General features: G+C 41.1%; 2 protein-coding genes across 3 annotated transcripts in view; one reads left to right on the forward strand and one right to left on the reverse strand.

The window, feature by feature from the left end:
* The window catches only part of spryd3 (SPRY domain containing 3), a 71,685-nt gene extending 64,356 nt beyond the window's left edge, over positions 1 to 7,329 (reverse strand). For both annotated transcript variants that reach the window (XM_039604702.1, XM_031725729.2), the window contains exons 1-3: positions 7,256 to 7,329; positions 3,880 to 4,007; positions 2,399 to 2,474 (exon numbers count right to left, since the gene is read on the reverse strand). In XM_039604702.1, the coding sequence (XP_039460636.1) occupies positions 2,399 to 2,474; positions 3,880 to 4,007 (204 nt within the window). In that variant the 5' untranslated portion in view covers positions 7,256 to 7,329. The remainder of the gene's footprint in view (positions 1 to 2,398; positions 2,475 to 3,879; positions 4,008 to 7,255) is intronic.
* A 2,434-nt stretch (positions 7,330 to 9,763) lies between these two features.
* igfbp6b (insulin-like growth factor binding protein 6b) lies at positions 9,764 to 14,037 on the forward strand. The gene is made up of 4 exons (XM_031725741.2): positions 9,764 to 10,368; positions 11,221 to 11,255; positions 11,997 to 12,116; positions 12,469 to 14,037. The coding sequence occupies exons 1-4, from the start codon at positions 10,032 to 10,034 to the stop codon at positions 12,580 to 12,582; spliced, it is 606 nt and encodes a 201-aa protein (XP_031581601.1). The 5' UTR covers positions 9,764 to 10,031; the 3' UTR covers positions 12,583 to 14,037.
* Positions 14,038 to 19,563: the final 5,526 nt, after the last annotated feature.

Raw genomic sequence — 19,563 nt, forward strand, 5'->3', positions numbered from 1 at the left:
GTTTTTCACAGAACTCGATGCAGTCTTGTAAAGAAAAATAATAAATAAAATTTTCTTTTCATATGACTACAACGACTTGCTCATATTGCCCAGCACTAGTCAAAGGTTATGCAATCCTAATCCTGTACAGGAAAATGGCCCCATCCGGTTTAAATCTGTATCGGCTCTGTTATTTTATTGGCGAACTCTCCAAGTTATTTCTCACCTCTCTAAATTTCCTTCATCCCACCTGTCTCTCTAAGTATATCAACATGTGAAACCAAACTTCTTGGGTTTCCCTTACTAAAGATTTCTGGTCTGATTCCTTTCCAATCTGGCACTTGAGAGATTATAGTGTAGATCCCTGGTTTGTTAAAAAGTACATTCTTGGCCGAGGCACAATACCACTTCTGCACTGTTGAAATATCATTTGTGTCTGTATGATATAAATAAAAGTTACAAAAACATGTGTGACGACTAAGATTAGGAAAGAGCAGGAATGCGCACATGATGTTCCGTTAAGTTATGATAGTTTTGACTTTTTCAAATAAATCTATTAAAACAAGTGGAATGCTGCAGATGTTCAGTCTGGGCTGAAGGAAGCAATGATGATGAGGAGTGGAGAGCGAGCAGCGGTACTGACAACGAAGCTGAAATGGATTCTTTGTGAAAGCTGAAAGAAGGGGAAACACGAGGATAGCGGTGACGCAGACGTGCACAGAACCCCGACCTTTATCAGAATAATTTCTTCCAAATTTTGAGATATCTGGGGAACTGACAGCATGTGCGTCACAGAGTGGAGAATAATGTAGCGCAAACCTCTGGGTAATGACCAAAGTAAAATCCACTAAATGTCAAAGAAATCCATCAGCCTCCGAATGCGATTCTTGTTTCAGTATAAACGTTATTATCGTGAAGATTTTCCTTGCAGGGGAGAGGAGAGAGGTCATATGTGAGTTTGACATCAGATTTAAGAGAAATGTCAACTCTGGCACATATCAGGAACACCTCACAGCTATAAGAAATAATGTCAAAGCATGCTGCCAGCCTGCATAGAGTCTCAGTGGAGGAATATTTTAACATAAATCTGAAATGGTGCTTCTCATGTCAAGAAGAAAAGATCTGAAAAGAAAACTAGAAGAAGTGAATCATTTGAAGAAGAGTATGGTATTGCTGGAGGGTCCTGTCTTAGTATATTTGCAGCCCAGCAGAAAGAGACTGGTTCAGAAGATATCAAGCCCCGTTCAAAACGATTCGGTCGTAATGCATCGCTTTGTGGCTGATGTTTGGTTGCTAGTGGACATTCCAGGCTCCCTATTGCGTCAGTAACCCTGTAACATATGTACCACCCCCCTCACATGCCAATCAGCGGTATCCTACTCGTGAATCGGTCGCTGCATCAATCCCTCACCTAAAAGCTGATTTTAAGGTTCACTCGGGGCTCGTAAATCCAGTTTTTTCACCTCACTACAGGTCATTGAGATTCTTTGACATTTCATGGTCTCTGGTCACCACATGTATTCAAACAGGACCAGCAACTTCAGACCAGCAAATTCTTGGAACGGCCTCAAGGTGACTACCAGCTCAGTAGTTCCCTGAAGAACAGTCCCTCAAGGGTGATTTTTTTTGTCTAACTTACCCTTGTGGATGCTGGATTTAGGAGTATAGATACGTGTGAGTATTAATGTTAAATCTAATCTACTAATAAAATATGTTTTATTATTAAAGATTAAGATTCCCAGTATATATATGTAGTGATGAAAATTAGCTTTTTGCGGGTTGGTAGGGGAAAACATTGGACACTGCCTAACTGGCTTCAACAGTGCTGTGTGCGGTAGCGAAAAGGATGTTCAGACTATAATCTGTGGTGACTGTGTCCACCCCAGGCTACCCCTTGGCTCCGCCCGTGTCCGTAAGGATAACAACTATCAGAAGGGACTGACGCATCAGCTTTGCTATATAAATGTATAATAACCTCTCCTGCTGCTAGTCTGAATGCCTTCCTGTCTGCTGAAAAACACTGGTGTGGTAGACTAATCTCTGCGCTTACAGATAACCACCTAACCGACACCCCATCCCTCATTCCAAAGCAGCTGGGACATTTTTGAGGTAGTGGTTTTGCACTGGTGAACTGGGACTGTAGGGGGGCACCGAGAATTTAATATGAAGTTGAGAAAATTGTCAGCAACTGGATTCCAGGGGATAAAATGGCTGGATGGAAAAGCAATCGCGGGCACAACCAAGGATGGTGGTATGTGGACTATCATATAATGAATAACGGTCCACTGATTTTATATTGGTCATCCACTTCTGCTGGACTTAAACATTACAAAGAGGAAGCAAGAGAACAAACAAATCCTGGAACTCGGAATACAATAAAACAATGCTGACATGCAGCATCATTATCAATGTGCCTTACCTCAAAGTAGCAATTTCCCTTTGATAAAGGCCGGCCAGCCACATAGCATCCCACTTCTTCAGAGTTCCCTTGGTAACTAAAGAGGAGAAATTACAGGTTAACAATGGGTGATTTCTAGTAATTGCTGTATGCACAGTCAGAAAGAATACATCTCATCTCACACAAAGTCCTCTTGATTTTGATCAATAGGCACACACGGACACATGCAACAGATGTTAGAAATAAGATCGACATTAAAATGCTAATTATAACAAAAGCAGATTTATATAATTCAAATAAACCACACCCGTGTAATGATTGCAATTGTTTCTGCCCTTTGTGGACTTTCTTTTGAGACTGTTGTCTGCTGCGTGTTTGATCAGGGGAGCAGATCACTGCTGCTTTATTTCCTTTGCCATTCTATTTTGAAAATTAATAAATAAATATATCCATGATGAAATGTCTCTGCAGACAGCTATACATTTGTGCAGACTCAAATCAGCTCTCTTTGGAAATAAGAAGAATTTGTTGAGAACAAAAATGTTAAGCTATGCAAATAAATTAGACATGTCGCTATTCCTGGCTCAAATAGCACACATAAGCACAATGGGGCCACATATACAGTAGTTAAGGCAAGGAGTGAGCTTCCAGACATGGTGCATTATCATGCTGGAAGCCGCCATAAGATGATAGATGGGTACGCTGTGATCAGAAAGGGATGTACATGGTGAGCAACAATACTCAGATAGGCTGTGACTTTGAAATGATGCTCAATTAGTGCTAAGGGGGAAAAAAGTGTGCCAGGAAAATATCCTCCACACCATTACAGCACCACCACCACCAGCCTCAACTGTTGATACAAGGCAGGATGGATCCATGCTTTCCTTGTTGCTTACCCAAAATTCTGATCCTACTATTCAAATGCTTCAGCAGAAATAGAGACTGATCAGACCAGGAACGTTTTTTCCAATCTTCTACTGTCCAATTTTGGTGAGCTCGTGGCAATAGTGGCCTCTGTATCTACTGAAGTGTCTGGTGACTTTATTTTGTATAGAAAAACCCTGTGTTTAGAGATTTCAACCAGAAAACCTCCTGTACATCTTTAGAGTGTGAACTTCCTCTTTCCCAGAACAAGCCTGTTAAACTTTCATGTCAGGAAATTTCTACCATCACCACTGTTGCTTTGATGATGGTTGTACTGGCCCATATTCTTCCCTACTTATCCGTCTTAGAGTCACATGGGAGATGGAACCTTTCCCAGGATTATGTTCTACATAAATAAACTGACAAAAAAATAAATTGCCAAACTGACTGTTACTGGAAATAAAAATACTTATCATGGCACTGATAACTGTTCCTAATGTGCATCAGTAATTACAAGAGGATCCAAAGGTGTAAGCAATACAAAACAAAACAAACAGTCCTCTTTTCACCCTGTTCAACAAAGCCAAATGATGTCTTCAAGTGAATCCCCAAACAGTGGCTTTTAAGAACAGGCTGACCTGAGTGTGTCTCCATCCTTCTGCAGCCTCATATATCGCTCCTGTGCTGGTCGACCATCGCCGATGTCTCTGACGCGACGCCTCAGATTCAGGAGGCATCTGTGGTGCAGTACGTTGATGTCATCCATCTAAGTAAAGAAAATGGAACTGTTAAAACAAAATAAGCACTTTATGATCATGTACAGCAGCCTCTGTAATCTTTACTATCAAATCACACTGGCCAATCTGTTGTCTAATCTCTTTTACAATGTACTTCGGAAACATGTACACTTTTTTTTAAGAGGGGGGGGGCACATGTCCGGTTTCCGGTTAATGATGAATTCACTTTATTCTGAGACATGTTTCATACCCGGCTGTAATCTGTAATTCTGTATGTTCTCCACAAATTATTTCAAACTCTTCGTTCTTCATAGCCACAACCTGGAGTCAAGTTTACATGTGTCTGGTCAAACAAATCTAAGAGTGAGGACAATCTATGTCTCACCCTTCTGCACTTGACCTAAGCAGTGCTCATATAGTTCATATATTTAACCTAACTTGAAACAAATGCAAGTCCAAAAATCTGGAACGCTGCACAGCTTTTCCCATTACATTAAGGTTGAAGATCCAAAGCATCTTTCAGTTGCTCCCTTATTCATAAGGGGTTTCTACAGAGGGTAGCTCTGCATATTTGATTTAGCAGATTTTTATACTACATCCTCCTCCTGACACAACCCGAAAGGTATTTGTGTCTCCTCCCAGGATTGAACCAGGGATCTTTCGCTGGTTAGGCAAATATGTAAACCACTACACTACAGAGCTAACAGACATCAGCTTGAAGGCTTATTTAATCAACTCTAGCCTCCCATTTTCAGTTAAGCCCCTTCTCACATTGATGAATGCAACAGTTTGACTGTTTATCTTATTTATTCCTTGGAGTCACTGGAAAGAAAATAGCTGAGAAACAGTTTAAGAGAAGTCGAGGAAGTCACACAGACATCTCAAATTATATAAATCCTCTTCCAGAGGCTCCCAGAACTCTGGGAGAGGATTCTGAGGGGTCTGTCCAATAATTTAGTAGTTAATAGGATTTTATGAAAAAGACCTCAGATGTTGTGCCTGGAATCTTCAGGAGCCAGTCTTCCAGTTTGGAAATCAGAGTCAGTTTTGCACTTCTTCGGAGCTTCACATTTGCTCCAGTTGTTCCTTCAGACCCTGGTACTTGTCAGTCATCTTGTGCTCCTTTCTGATGCTACTGTGAACTAGGATTGCAGCATCTATCACAAATACGTCTTTTGCTACATGTCAGTCGTTACTGTCTGGTTGGTTGGCCAGCAGCTGCTTCTCTGTCCGCCTGTCTGAAACTTGAAGTGCCATAGGACCTTAGCCCTGTCGTTCTCAATCACCTTCAAAGATGTCTCTCATTGAGAGATGGAGACTTCCAATCGATATGCAACACAAACACTCCTGTGCACTATCCCAGCCACTTGGTTGTACTTCTCACTGTACACTGGCCCAGCTATTATGTGCTGGATTGTCTCTGTGACACTGTTGCATAGCCTGCAACTTGGGTTGTGTCAGCCAGTGTAGGGGTATGAGAACAGCAGATTGAGAGAGATACAGCTAAACTCATGCTGGCTCAGATGTAACCCAGTTTTTAAAAACCTATACAAACCTGCATTGCACTGTGTGAAAAGCCAAAGGAAAGGCCTGTTTAAGATTATGCCAAAGCATATCAACCTGATTTAAGTCCAGACTACACCACTCCAAAACATTAATGCTGTTTTTGTGATATATTCAGAGGGTGATTTGCTAGTGTGTTTCAGATAATTTTGTATGCACCTGACCTTTGGGGTATGAACTAACAGCTAGACATTCACCTTCAGGAATTTCTGGTAGAGAGCAGTATTCATGTTTCCATCAGTTACAGCAAGTCACGCTGAAGCAACAAAGCAACTTCAGACCAAAAGCTGTCACTCTTCTTATGAAATGCTGTGTTAGTTTTACGCCAAACGTAACAAGATGCAAACTTTTCTCTCATCGGTTCCCAGACTTTTTTCCCCAACAGTCTTCGGAATCATCAAGATGTTGTTGGCAAATGTAAGGCAAGCCTTTATGTTCTTTTTGGTTAAGAGTAGTTTTCACCTTGGTACACTCCCATAGATGACATTTTTGCTCAGTCTCTTTCTTATTTTTGAATCGTGAACTCTGAATCTTAACTGAGGAAAATGAGGCCTTCAGTTCTGTAGATGTTGTTCTGTGTTCTTTTGTGATCTCCTGCACGAGTCGTAGATGCGCTCTTGGAGTAATTTTGGAAGGCCGTACACTCCTGGGAAAGAGCATTACTGCTCCAAATTTTCTCCATTTGCGATAATGGCATTCACCGTGGTTCATTGGAGTCCCAAACTCTCAAGAATGCCTCTCTAATCCTTTCCATGACTTTGTTTCTCATCTGTTCTTTCTTTCGATTGTGGCATGATGTGTTGCTTTTATCCTGTTTCACTTGATCAGACAGATTCTATTTAAGTGAATTCCTGAGACAAAAAGTCTGGCAGCAATCAGTAATATGGCAAATGAAGTGAACTTCAGTTGAAAATGAATGTGATTAATTGCAGTTCATTCATGATTTAACAAGGGGGGATTTTTTTTTCACACAGAGTAAGGTAGGTTTAAATAGCTTTTCTGCTTTTTCACAGAACTGTATACACTTAATAACATTTATAAACCGCCAGTAAATCATACAGATGAGTTCCTAAATAAATTTCAGTCTTAATCGTCACCTACCTTCTATAACCAGTTTATAAACTATTAAACATGTATCTGCACGAAGAAACAGGTGGCACACACACTGAAGCTAGCCAGAATAAATCATAGTTACGATAGTTATTGACATTTATTACAGTTTTAAATTCTATTAAATTCTTGCTTCCAATGACCCCAAGGCATAAGAGAAACGGTACACTAGAAATAAAAACGTTAAGCTTTCGCCGTCACGGTCGCAAGAAGGGGGCGTGCCGATGTTTACATCTGTCATCCAGCTGCCGTGCTAACGAAGAAGCTAGTTTAAGTTCAGCTGATGGTCAAACAGGTAACTTGTGTATTGTTAGCTGAAGGTTACAGGTTAGAGATGATTAAACGAGCCTCCAAAATTACAAACATCAGCTCACCAGACGAAGAGGGGGGGGGGAGTGGTTGAATTTAGCCAGGAAGCTAAACGCAGGTTAGCGTCATTAGCGGCTAATGCGATAGCCTCTTTATGCTTCAGCGCAAAGCAAAGAGAACAACGAGAGACTGTTCCCTAAAGCTGGAGAGACGAGTTTTGCGTCAGTGTAGCCGTCATTTCCGATAACTCACTCGCTAACCTGCTATCTAGGCAGTAAATGAGGCAGAAACTCACTTTCGTCCATCAGCTATCCATCCATCAGCGGCACACTTGTGTAAACTTTGGGAACGGCGCTTCCCAGTGACGTCACGCCCCATTTCGCTGAACGGGCCAATTGCAGCGAGGTTTGAGAAGTGGTGAGAAGCCACTTGGCCAATCCCGTTTCTGCAATGTATATATCACCCATGTATTTGGCACCATTCATTCTGTTCATGAATCCCTCACTACACACTTTACACTCTGTAAACTTCGCCTTCTGTTCACAGGTTCTGTTTCATTATCCCAAACTGAAACATTACTATAAATATGAGTTGGGCAGTTGGCTACCTCAGTAGGGGTCCAGAGGGGATATGACCCACTCCCCACCACAGGGTTTGCTTTGAAAAAGTGGCAGCAGAGAGAGAAACTTTCTAAGCCAGTTGGGACAGATCTGAACTTTTTTGGAGGAATCAAGAGAAGGAAGAAATTGTGTTTAGCCTGCCCGAAGGAGGAAAAATGAATAATCCAGGGCACTGTGGAAAACAGAGCCCCCGTCGGTCTGGCAAGTGTCTTGGAACATTCTCCTAATATGTGGAAAAGGACTAGAAGTGCTGCGGCTTGCAAGCTGATGGGAACACAAGACGGCAGGTGATTTCTGCCCTCCTTGCCAAGATTAATCAGAACAGCAGGCGGCTGATGGCAAGGCCGAAATTGGCCTCATGTAGCCCTGAATTCCAGCCAGTACAGGCCGGTGGGTATGTCTGTCTGTGTGCTCTGCAGAGTCTGAGCTGCTACTGCGGGAGTCAGACACACGTTTTAAAAACTAAATGTCTTAAGGTCAGGCACTGTATTCAAAATTGATTCAAAGCTAGTGAGAAATGTCATTAGCGTTGTTGGCTTAATATAAATATTTATGCCCTGTTTGTTTGCTTTTACATCTGTATGCGGACCAGTGAAAGGCCACGTAAAGTTATAACCTTGATTATTATCACACATAAGCACTGTTTGAGAAACAGCACTCCCTGACGGCTGCAGACTCCCCCAGCAGGACAAAGCTCCTGCCAGACTACAAAACCTAAAAGGAACACAATAAAGGGCCTAAGGTGTTGAGTTTTGGCCTCCCCCAGTCTGATCAAACATCCCAATGATGTGCCAGAACAAGCCAAAACCACAGAGGTCCCACCCCTGTAACTCACAGCACCCAAAGGATCTGCTGAATGGACATCCAGAGAGTTCCCGTGTCCATGCCCTGATGGATAAGAGCTGTTTTGGCAGACTCAATCAATATTAGGCCAACCTCTACCAGTGATGTTGTAATCCTGTGATGTGTTGCAGGGATAGTTGGGCATAAGTGACAAGAGTGGCAAAAACAAAACAGAGAGAACTGCTCCCAAAACATAAATGCTTTTTCTAACTAAATGACTATACACAAAAGTGCAGCTTTGACTAAGAATGAGAGGTCTGATCTAACCACTTCACTCTCTCAACTGCAGTAGTTGCAAAGTTACTTTTTGCATATGCCTGTAAGAAAACAAGACTTGTGCCTTTTACAGTTTTGTGCGCTGTAAAAACATCATTCACATACACTGAATAATCTGAATCACATGAGAATATTTAACATAACTGGGCTGAGGTGTCCATTTTATTATGCCAGGATCAAGTGTTGTACATTGAGAAGAAGCGTAGAGGAATCAGTAGCTGAAGAAAATCCTTACTGAGTGGAGCATAATTCAGTTTGGTCTTGTGCATTTGTCCCTCTCCTCCTCCCTCTAATTATCCAGATGATTACTCTTCCAAGTCAAACACCTGGCAAGCAAAAGCCCCAACTGCCATTTAATATCTGATAGCTACTGAAATATAATCTAGAGGTTGAACAGCTTATGAAAGACTGGATTAGATGTAATGCAATATCCGACATGGCAGTGATTAGGCTGATGCACGCAGTTGGTGCGTGGAGTAAACTTACATCAGTGTATGAGCACGCTGGATTTCTTAGTGTATTTCTTCTGAATCCAGCTCATTCTGTGAACTTTGACACGTGTGACAGAAAAACAGAGTATTACAGGTGTGTAGCTCAGTTGTAGGATTACATGTTTGCTCAGGAAATATTCTGTCATAACCTCAAACAGAACTCGAGTAGGAGCAAACACACAGCTGTGCATTTGTCGTGGCAAATGACAATGCAGTGGCAGCGCCGCTGATGGAAGCTCATACTATACATTTGTGTTTGTTACCATGGCAAATGTTATTCCAGAAAGGTCTCTGACATTGGAAAAAGTGCAAATGGCTGAACGTGACTTCTGCTGTTTATGCATGGGTAATGTTGAACATAAGTGGAAGAAGAAGGACTAGATGAATGTGTTCGTATATACCAGGAAAGGGTGGGGAGATTTTGATAATTTCTGAAAGGAACATAATCCACCCCCCACTTGCTCTGTCTCCCTCCCTGCCACCTCCCTCTCTCTCTCTCTTTCTCTCTCTCTCTCTCCGAGTCCCAGCCCCTGAAGGTGTCATAACTGTGCTCTCTCTCTCTCACTCTCTCTCTCTCTATCACCGCCTTTCAGATCTTTAAAAGCTGGTGCTTTGCCGTGTCTCTCACGATCTCCATTTGTCTCCTCTGGCACTGCAGGGGACTCTCGACCGGCAAAGCACCAAGGAGAGCTACTGTATAGAAGCGGGAGGAAGACTGAGGAAAGAGGAGAGAAAGGGAAAGAGAGTAAGAGTGAGAGAGAAATATACATCCAGAAATAGCATCAGCTACATTTAACTGACAGAGAGTGACAGTGTGGAGAACCTGAGACCTGGACAGAAAATGCCTATCCTTTCTAACTTAACAACCGTTGTATTGTTGCTCATTGCTCACTGCGGATCATGGACCGGGGCGAACCGCTTGGGCCCCTTCAAGGTCTGTCCTTCCTGCAAGGATCCACTGGGGGCAGGTCGGCCCCCCAGGGACCATAATGCTGCTGGCAGCACGTCAGTGCTGGCCCAAGGAGAGCCCTGTGGTGTGTACACCCTGACCTGTGCCAAGGGGCTCCGTTGTGTTCCCCCACCAAGGGAGCACAGCCCCCTCCAGGCTCTGTTGCAGGGAAGGGGCATTTGCGCCAAGTACAGCAAGACTAGTCCCACCGAGAGGCCCCACCCCACAGGTAAGATACTGTATTTACACACACACGTGCATGAAATCACATAGGCATGCACCTACAGATGCAAACAGGGGCATGCACGGCAACTGCATATAGGCTTGATTTGAAGGGGATATATGGCGACAGCCACACATTAGTGTATATACAGTGTGCCTCCCCCAGTATTGCTATAAATTGCATGTGATGCTGTGTCACTTACCAGCAAAAGAAAGGACAATTAATATGTGGCATTTACGCCTGGTTGCATTTTGTGCACCACTAATGAATTTGCAGACCTCTGGCATCTGCTCCGCAGCACCTCTGGACTCACTGTTGATGAAAATGTCAGTTCCCTTTACGGTGGAAAATCACCACAATCACATTAACAAGGAGAAAACTACACCTTGAGTGAGCTTTCTTCAATTTGGGGGGATCTATAAGTGAAGATATGCACCCATGAAGTGTTATAGTTACCATCCATTTCAGTGACAGGGTGCATGACAATGATCTGTCCAACAAGCCGGCTTCTCTGTAGAGAATTTAGAATGAATGTGAAAACTGTAACAGTGTCACCTACATTCTGATCAAGCTGCTTTTTATTGCAGTGATCTCCATCTACTGTTCAAACTGAGATACTGCGATTAACTATCTGAAAAGGAGCCGTACTGACAGAAATTAGGTCTCTCATTAAATGGCCAGCACACATGCATGTCCTCTTACTGAAGGTTCATTAATGTACTATGCTAAAAGAAGCAAAGCTATATCACAAAGTGTGAGTGTATTATTTTAAGTATACAGTGTATAATCTGACCATGGGTGCTGTTTTACCGGTATTATGCTTCAATGTTCTCATGTCGGCGTGTCATTTCCTCTCAGGTCCACATCCTTCACACAGTGGTGACATTGAAAAAGTAAGTTCATCCTCTTATTGTGAGATAAGCTACCCCATCTTCACCTAAATCATTAAAAATATGACATTTCTAACCCTGTTATGGCTGTATGTTGAGCTGCATCTACACAGTTCTTCCCATAGATCCTCTGCCGTTTGGGGTGTTGCAGTGGCATGTACACACACACGCACACACTGCTCTGAAGCCATGCATTATGGTGCATGATGTGTGTGCTGCTATGCGGCAGAACTAATTGAGCATGATGTGAATCAGGAAAGTTTCGAGCCGGCCGCTGCCGCTACAGATTTCTCAGTTAGTGAGCCGGTTTGCTGTGCAGTGTCTGAGCCAGTATGGATGCTATAAGTAGAATGCGATAGCCACCTAAATGGTAATATTAAGGTGACTATTGCACAGTTCAGTTTCTCAAAGTGACACAAAAACGCAGAGTCACTTCAAACCATTCAGTGACCTGAAAAGCAAAAGCATTGTATAACAATATGGTTATATAATGATATACAATATGTGACATCTGATTTATATATATAGAAATGTGCATTTTCTCTGCTTCTGGCTGTAATGCTGCATCACCGTAGCTAATCCTTGGTGATTCACATCGACATGTGTTCTGCAAAGAGGATTTCTGCCAACACAATCACCTGAGGGGGGATAGCAGCTTGCCACTGCCACTCTTCATATTAAGGCAGGTTCTCTCTGTTCGCCTCTGGCGGTGTTTGAAGTCACACTCTGCGTTGCTGTTTTCAGGCACCCTGTCGCAAGCTGCTCAATAGCGTCCTGAGGGGTCTTGAGCTGACAATCTTCCAGTCTGACCGCGACATCTATATACCCAACTGTGACACTCGTGGCTTCTACAGGAAAAAGCAGGTAGAGCATTATCAGTAGACTTATCGTGAGGCATGACAGTGGAACTTTGTTGAGCTTATGTGATGGGAAAATGTGTCATTGCTGCACTGACTTGGTGTTACTGTACATGTGTCAGAGCTGCACTCCACTGCAGCTTTCTGTTCAGTGCATCCACAGATTAGTCTGTGACCACAGGGGCTGAGAATAACTGACACCTCTCTCTGAGCCTCTCAGCTGTGGGCTCAGAGAATCACTACTGCGCTATGATGACATATCATTTTCTCTCTCTGCCTCCCTCACCACCTTTCCTACCCTCTATCTCGGCGCTCTTTCCCTATAAAAATCTCCCTCTCTTTCCTTTAATTTCACACAGTGCCGCTCCTCCAAGGGCATGCAGCGTGGCCACTGCTGGTGCGTAGACGAGCTCGGCACGCCCGTGCCTTCACGTGCCAGCGAAGATGGTACCGTACCATGCGATGGCGAGTGAGGGACAAGTCCGCCTGGTTGCTCTCAGCCTGGAGGAGGTGGAGAAGGAGGAGGGCGAGGAGGAGGTGGAGGAGCAGGAGCACGGGGAGAGGGGGTGGCTTTAGCTTGTGCTAGACACTGCCTGGACAGGAGGGAGCAGGGATAAACCACTTCCTATGGAAAATACACACCAGTTAATGTCCTCTCTATAAGCAAGACAAACACACTCTCACAGTCCAGCAGTAGCAACAGTAACATCTGCCTGAATGTTCAACAGTTGCAGCAATGTCCTCTGCGTCGTGTGGTGGCGCGCTGCATGCTCACATTATTGCTCCGTGAACTGCCTCAGTGATCCAAGCGGTATCTCTCCGAATGATCTCTATATTCCCTGGCTCTTGTCCTGGCTTTCTGGTAGATTTTTATTTTCCCTTTTCACTTTAGGATAGCTGACACTGCCTGTGTTTGTTCTGATCTCAGTGGGCTGAAATACTGTTACGCAGGTGATGTGACACAAACGTTTGAAAAAAAAAATGTGTCTCCCTCACCGTCCTCTCTCCCTCTCTCCAAAGATACACTGATATCAACATACTTATAATTGACAGAATATTTCTTTTCTATTAATTTATTTTTTTTTAGTATTTCCATCAAGTACTGCTTGAATCTCACAGTATCTTATATATATATGTCAAGTCAGAGAGAAAAAAAAAAGTCATACGAATATGATCCTGGAAGCTTCTGTTCACTTTCTTTGTCAAAATAGCATTCTGACTGCTTATTGGTTGATTGTTTGTACATATGTTGGATTTTTGTGGTCGACTGTGTGTTCTGAAGTGGCAGACAAAAAGCTTACGGCTGTTACCCTTTTCAAAAAGTTGTAAGGCATATTTTTATACACGTCAATATAATATTTTATATATGAATTGTTGGTTTATTTAATGAACTACAGTACAATGCCATGTATTTTTATATTGTCAGCAGTTTCTTATTTAAAGACAGAGATTATTTTATTTCATGTTAGGGGAAGTGTTGTGCTTTAGAGGCACTTTTATGGCAAAACTCATCACATTCATCAGAGCTCTATTCAACTGCTGTACATCTTATGGTTAGATCTCATGTTTTTAATTTTCCTTTTTGTTTATTTATGCTTTGTTCATTTGAGAATTTAAGAATGTCCATGTTACTATTATGTTTTCTTTTGGCACATCCTACTTTTAAAATTATGATTTCAGTATAGGAAAAAAAAAAGATCAAATTTGTTATTGTTATAGTATGTCTTTCCCGAGTCCTTGCAAAAGTCATGAAATTGTGTGCTATTAAAGTGTGATTAGAATTTATCTATTTCTGACCAATCTTGTTGTGCCAATGTGTGTGCCGTGATGAAAGGTCCATGCACAAAGGACCCGTAAGATTTGCAAATATGAAAATAAAACATAATGATAATAAAAAATAGAGAAGAATAAAACATATATTAATATAACAACTGGTGTTGCGTGTGTTTCTTTTGTGAAATATGTCATTTGAGAGGAATTTTAATCGCCCAGGGGAGTGACCAAGAGCAGAAAAAAGCTGTAAAGATTTCTTTAGGCCCAAATTTCACAACAAGAACAAGCAATTATGTAATTAAAAAGGACATAGCTAGACTGATTAAAACACTGTACGGCAGGCCGGAAATAAGTCTCAATCTACAAGAAATAATAATACACTATATGTACTATAAACTATACATAGATGTATGACTGCATAATGCCAGTGTTTGTAGCATTTAAATGCAAAACTAAGGCTAATTAGCGCTAAAGCCAAATGTGTGTTTGGACCAACATTTGTTTACTGATAATAGCTAGAGCCAGTGCTGTGTATATCAAGACTTAATTAGGTACACTTGTTCAACTACTTATCGATAGAAATATCAAATCAGCCAATCACGTTGCACAAACATCTAAAGTTTATTATCCAACTTGAACATCAAAATTGTGCAGAAAGATGATTTAAGTGTCTTTGAACATGGGATGGTTGTTGGTGTTAGTGTTTCAGAAACTGCTGACCAACTGGGATTTTCTTACACAGCCATCTCTGGGGTTTACACACTGAAAAAAAGGCCATGTTGGATTTACTTGATTCAATAGTGGACATCGGTTGCACACAAATATTTTGCTTTGGCAGAAACTTAAACAATTGAGTTCAATCAACACAACTTTTTCATATTCAATAAACCTGTGCATTTTGTGTTCATAAAACGCGATTGAAACATGTTTAGATGAAGTAAGTTGAGCTCTTGGAATATTTTAATCCTTCACAATTTTGTCATTTTATTTCAACACTATTCAATAACTTTTACCCCAATACTACTTGGTCACTTAAATACTACATGTTCTCTTCATATTATGTAATGTTCAACAAAGTCTAGATCCTGGTTACCATAAAAATTGAATGGATGTACACCAACTACCATCCTCCTATCTTTATCCTGGTTGCAGGGGGGCTGGGAAATAACCCTGAAGTAATAGGTTACAAGGCAGGGTACACCCTGGACAACTCATAAGTCTATCACAAACAACCATTTGCACTTACATTGACAGGTAATTTAGAATCACCAATTAACCTGACTCTAACAACTGCATGACTTTTAACTGTGGGAAGAAACCAGAATACCCAGAGAGAAACCATAGTGCAAACTAGCCAGAATGTGGATTTGAACCCAGAATCTTCTTACTGTGAAGCAACAGCACTAACCACCATGCCACCAATCCAGACTTAACAAAAGCAGGAAAGCTATGATTTCAAGGCTTGATGCAGAATTTTTTTGTACGTTTTTGTCCTTGACAGGTTAAACCACAATAAATAGCAATAACATACACGTGGTGTGTGGGTAGTTGTCTGCCTCTTCTAACTCCAGTGATTTTCCTGCAGTTTGACATCTCGTGCGATCTTGTGAATTTCATGAGTTCAGCAACTAACCACTCTTACTAGATTGTATCATGTCATCTCAACAAGAATAAATTAAGTTGTTGAATTTCATACAGATCCTTCATGATTTAATTACGTTTATAGAAACATGATATTATTGTGTTTAAATTACAAGTTAGACTTTTTTAATGTAACAACCACCCAATTTGCTCGATTTGACTGAGATGGATGCCTTCCTGAAACCACGATCCAAAGCGTACGAGACTGAAAGTTATTGACTTACTTCACTCGAACATGATATGAACAATTTAATCTAGCATCTCTGCATATCATGTAGTTTCTACACTATATAGTTACACTTAACTTTAAAGCATGAGGCACTTATGTTAAATACACGCAAGATGTTTACGTAAATCCAAGAGTTGGCCAATCCCTTTTTTTCAGTGCAGAAGGTGGTCTGAAAAAGAGAACATTTCTAGTGAGCAGCACATCTCTGGGTAAAAATACGTTGTTGATGACTGAAGTCAGAAGGGAATAAATAGACTGCTTCAAGTTGATTGGAAGGCTGCAGTAATTCAAATAACCCCTCGTTACAACCAAGATATGCAGGAGAACATCTCTGAATGTACAATGTCAAACCTTAATGTAGATGGACTACGTAGCAGAGACCACACCAGGTCCCACTTTTGTCAGCTAAGAACAGACTTTGGCATATACAACAGGCATGCTTCCAGCATGTCACAAAACTTTAATCATCTTAAATTGATTTCCTGAACACAAAGTAAGTAAGTAAAATGTTATTTGTATAGCAGCTTTCAAGATAAAAATCACAAAGTGCTTCACAGAAAAGCTAAAACATAAAAACAAAAATCAACCAAAAGTAAGTTTAAAAAGATGAGTTTTTAGCTGTTTTTTAAATGGAAACACTGAGTCCACAGATCTCAGGCTCAAAGGAAGGGAGTTCCAGAGTCTGGGGGCCACAAACCCTCTATCGCCTTTCGTTTTCAGCCTCGTATGTTGGACGACCAGCAAGCCCTGATCACATGACCTCAGGGACCTGCTGGGGATGTACGGATGTAAAAGATCTCTGATATAGGCTGGTGCTTGTCCATGCAGAGCCCTGAATGTCAAAGTCAAGATCTTGAAGTGGATTCTGAATTGTATGGGGAGCCAGTGCAACTGGATCAGCAGAGGTGTAACATGAGAGTATTTAGAAGACTTGCTCAGAAGCTTTGTGGCAGCATTCTGAACAACTTGCAGATGATTCCACAGAGGCTTTACATAAACATGTGAACAAAGAATTACAATAATCCAAACGAGATGAGACAAATGCATGGATGACCATTTCTAGTTCTGAGTGTGATACAATGGGACTCAGCTTAGCAATATTTTTGAAATGATAAAAACAGGAGCGAACCAATAAATTAGCATGAGTGTCTAAAGTCAGAGCTGAGTCAAAATTTACACCAAGGTTCCTGATAGAAGGTTTGGCAAATGTAGCGAAAGGGCCTAAGTTTTCCATAACCAGAGGTACCAATTATTTGAGTTCGCTGTACTCAAATGACCCCCACAGTTCACAAGAAGCAAACAAATCTGCATCAACATTGTGATGCTACCATGTCAATAGGGGACTAAAATCTCAGAGCAATGTTTCCAGCAGCCTGTTGAATCTATGCCATGAAGAACTAAGGCAGTTCTGAAGAAAAAGTGTTAGAAAGGTGTATGTAATAAAGTACTCAGTGAGTATACACACTGAGGACTAAAACTAACTGAAAATAGATAAGGAATGGGACATCTTATCTTAATGACCTTGTAGTACCATATCACCCTATTAGAGCACTTCGCTCTCTCACTGCAGGCTTACTCGTTGTTCCTAAAGTATTTAAAAGTAGAATGGGAGGCAGAGCCTTCAGTTTTCAGGCCCCTCTTCTGTGGAACCAGCTTCCAGTTTGGATTCGGGAAACAGACACTATCTCTACCTTTAAAATTAGGCTTCAAACTTTCCTTTTTGCTAAAGCATATAGTTAGGGCTGGACCAGGTGACCCTGAATCTTCCCTTAGTTATGCTGCAATAGGTGTAGGCTGCTGGGAGATTCCCATGATGCATTGAGTGTTTCTTCTTCAGTCACCTTACTCACTATCTGTTAATAGACCTCTCTACATTAAATCATTATTTGTTATTAATCTCTGGCTCTCGTCCACAGCATGTCTTTTATCCTGTCTTCCTTCTCTCAACCCAACCGGTCGCAGCAGATGGCCCCGCCCCTCCCTGAGCCTGGTTCTGCCAGAGGTTTCTTCCTGTTAAAAGGGAGTTTTTCCTTCCCCATTTCACCAAAGTGCTTGCTTATAGGGGGTCATATGATCGATGGGTTTTTCTATGTATCTATTATTGTAGGGTCTACCTTACAATATAAAGCACCCTGAGGCAACTGTTGTTGTGATTTGGCACCGCATAAATAACATTGAATTGAATTGAATTGAATTGAATTGAATTGAATTGAATTGACACAGGTAAAAAGAACCAGGACACGTGGAAGTAAAAATAGCAGTGGATATGAAAGACACCTAAAACATTAAGTAATGAAAGGAAAATACTATGCACAAAGACAAGATCCACACTAAACATAAAACCAGAGACCAGGAAACACTGGAGAATAAACACAGAAAGACAAGACAAACAGGAAAAAAGACAGGCAGGAAAACACTCAAGGAAGTAAATATGAGAAATAACAAAGTCAGAATGGGAACTAGATTTAAATGAAAAATAGGAGTTCAAAACTACTCAACCTGAAATGCATCCAAAAATCTACAAATACTAATCAGAAAACGGGCTCAGTGTTATGAGAATAATGAAGCATGAAAATCTGAATCCAAGACTGAATGCATAAAAGATGACACCATGCTTTGTAGACTCAAAAGAATGCACTCAATACCACTCTGAAGTAAAAAAGATGAATGGCTGAACAGAAAGAGAGCAAAGCGTCACTACTTAAACTGTCAAAAAGTATTTGGGTTTACTAATTTATAAAAAACAAAAAAAAACAAAACAAACAAACAAAAAAAAGTCCATATAATATGTATTTATCTCAAAACTGCATGCCAGTACTTATCTACCAAACCTGTGTTTTAATTTTGTCATTGCCTATAACTGCTCGAGACTTAAAATCATGAACGTGATTTTAAAATGTGGATATTAAAGACAATTTGATTCTCTTTAACAGCTCTTTAGTACAAACACAGGGAACTGAGTTGTATTTGAAACTTTGATCTTACTGCTTTGCAAATTTCCCTGCAGTGCTTACCACAAAGTGCACAGTCACTTGTTAGTGTGGTTTAAATGATGTGCATTTAATGTGCAGAGTAAGAATCAAAAACAACATAAACTGGACTGTCCTGAACTGCTTGTGAAAAGCCACTGGGTAAATTTGAATTCTTCTGTCAGTGTTGAATAAGTCATTTGGCGACTTCCTGTTTCAGACTGTATATAAACGATGGACGTAGCGGACACGATGCCGGCTCTTCATTAGTGATGTCCTGCTGTGAAACCTTGAGCTGACAGTGCACCCTCATTGCCAAAACCCAGACTTTCCTTCCACAGTGACTCTAATAATCAGAACAATTTACCAAAAGAACATCATGTTTCATTCAGTATGACCTGAAACTAGAAAAGAGCCCATGAGGTCATCAGGAAAGTTTTTACTGAGGCTGCAAAACGAAGGAGCTGAAAACTCATTAGACTTCAAAACAACCAGAAGTCTTTTAGCCACCACACGAGTCACCCTCTGATAGATACTGAAAAGAATACAGTTTCAAGGCAGTTAAACTGCACTTATCATGACCCCAGGTCAATTTACCCGGTGTTTGTTTTAGTTTTTTAGACCTTCAAGTTTTGTTTATTTAAGTACTCTATGTAATTTTTGTTTTTCTCAGTGTTTATATTGTTTAACCTATTTGCCCGCATTACTATAGTTAGTCCTGTTCTTGGTCCATTTTAGAATTTTCAGTGGTCCATCCTCAGTGGTCCTATAAAGTTCACTCATGTGTCTGCTTTCCCACTTTAGTTATCATACTTCCTGTTTTTATTTTGTTTTGCTTCCCT

The sequence above is a fragment of the Oreochromis aureus genome, linkage group 20 (assembly GCF_013358895.1).
Source record: "Oreochromis aureus strain Israel breed Guangdong linkage group 20, ZZ_aureus, whole genome shotgun sequence".
NCBI classification, from domain to species: domain Eukaryota; kingdom Metazoa; phylum Chordata; class Actinopteri; order Cichliformes; family Cichlidae; genus Oreochromis; species Oreochromis aureus.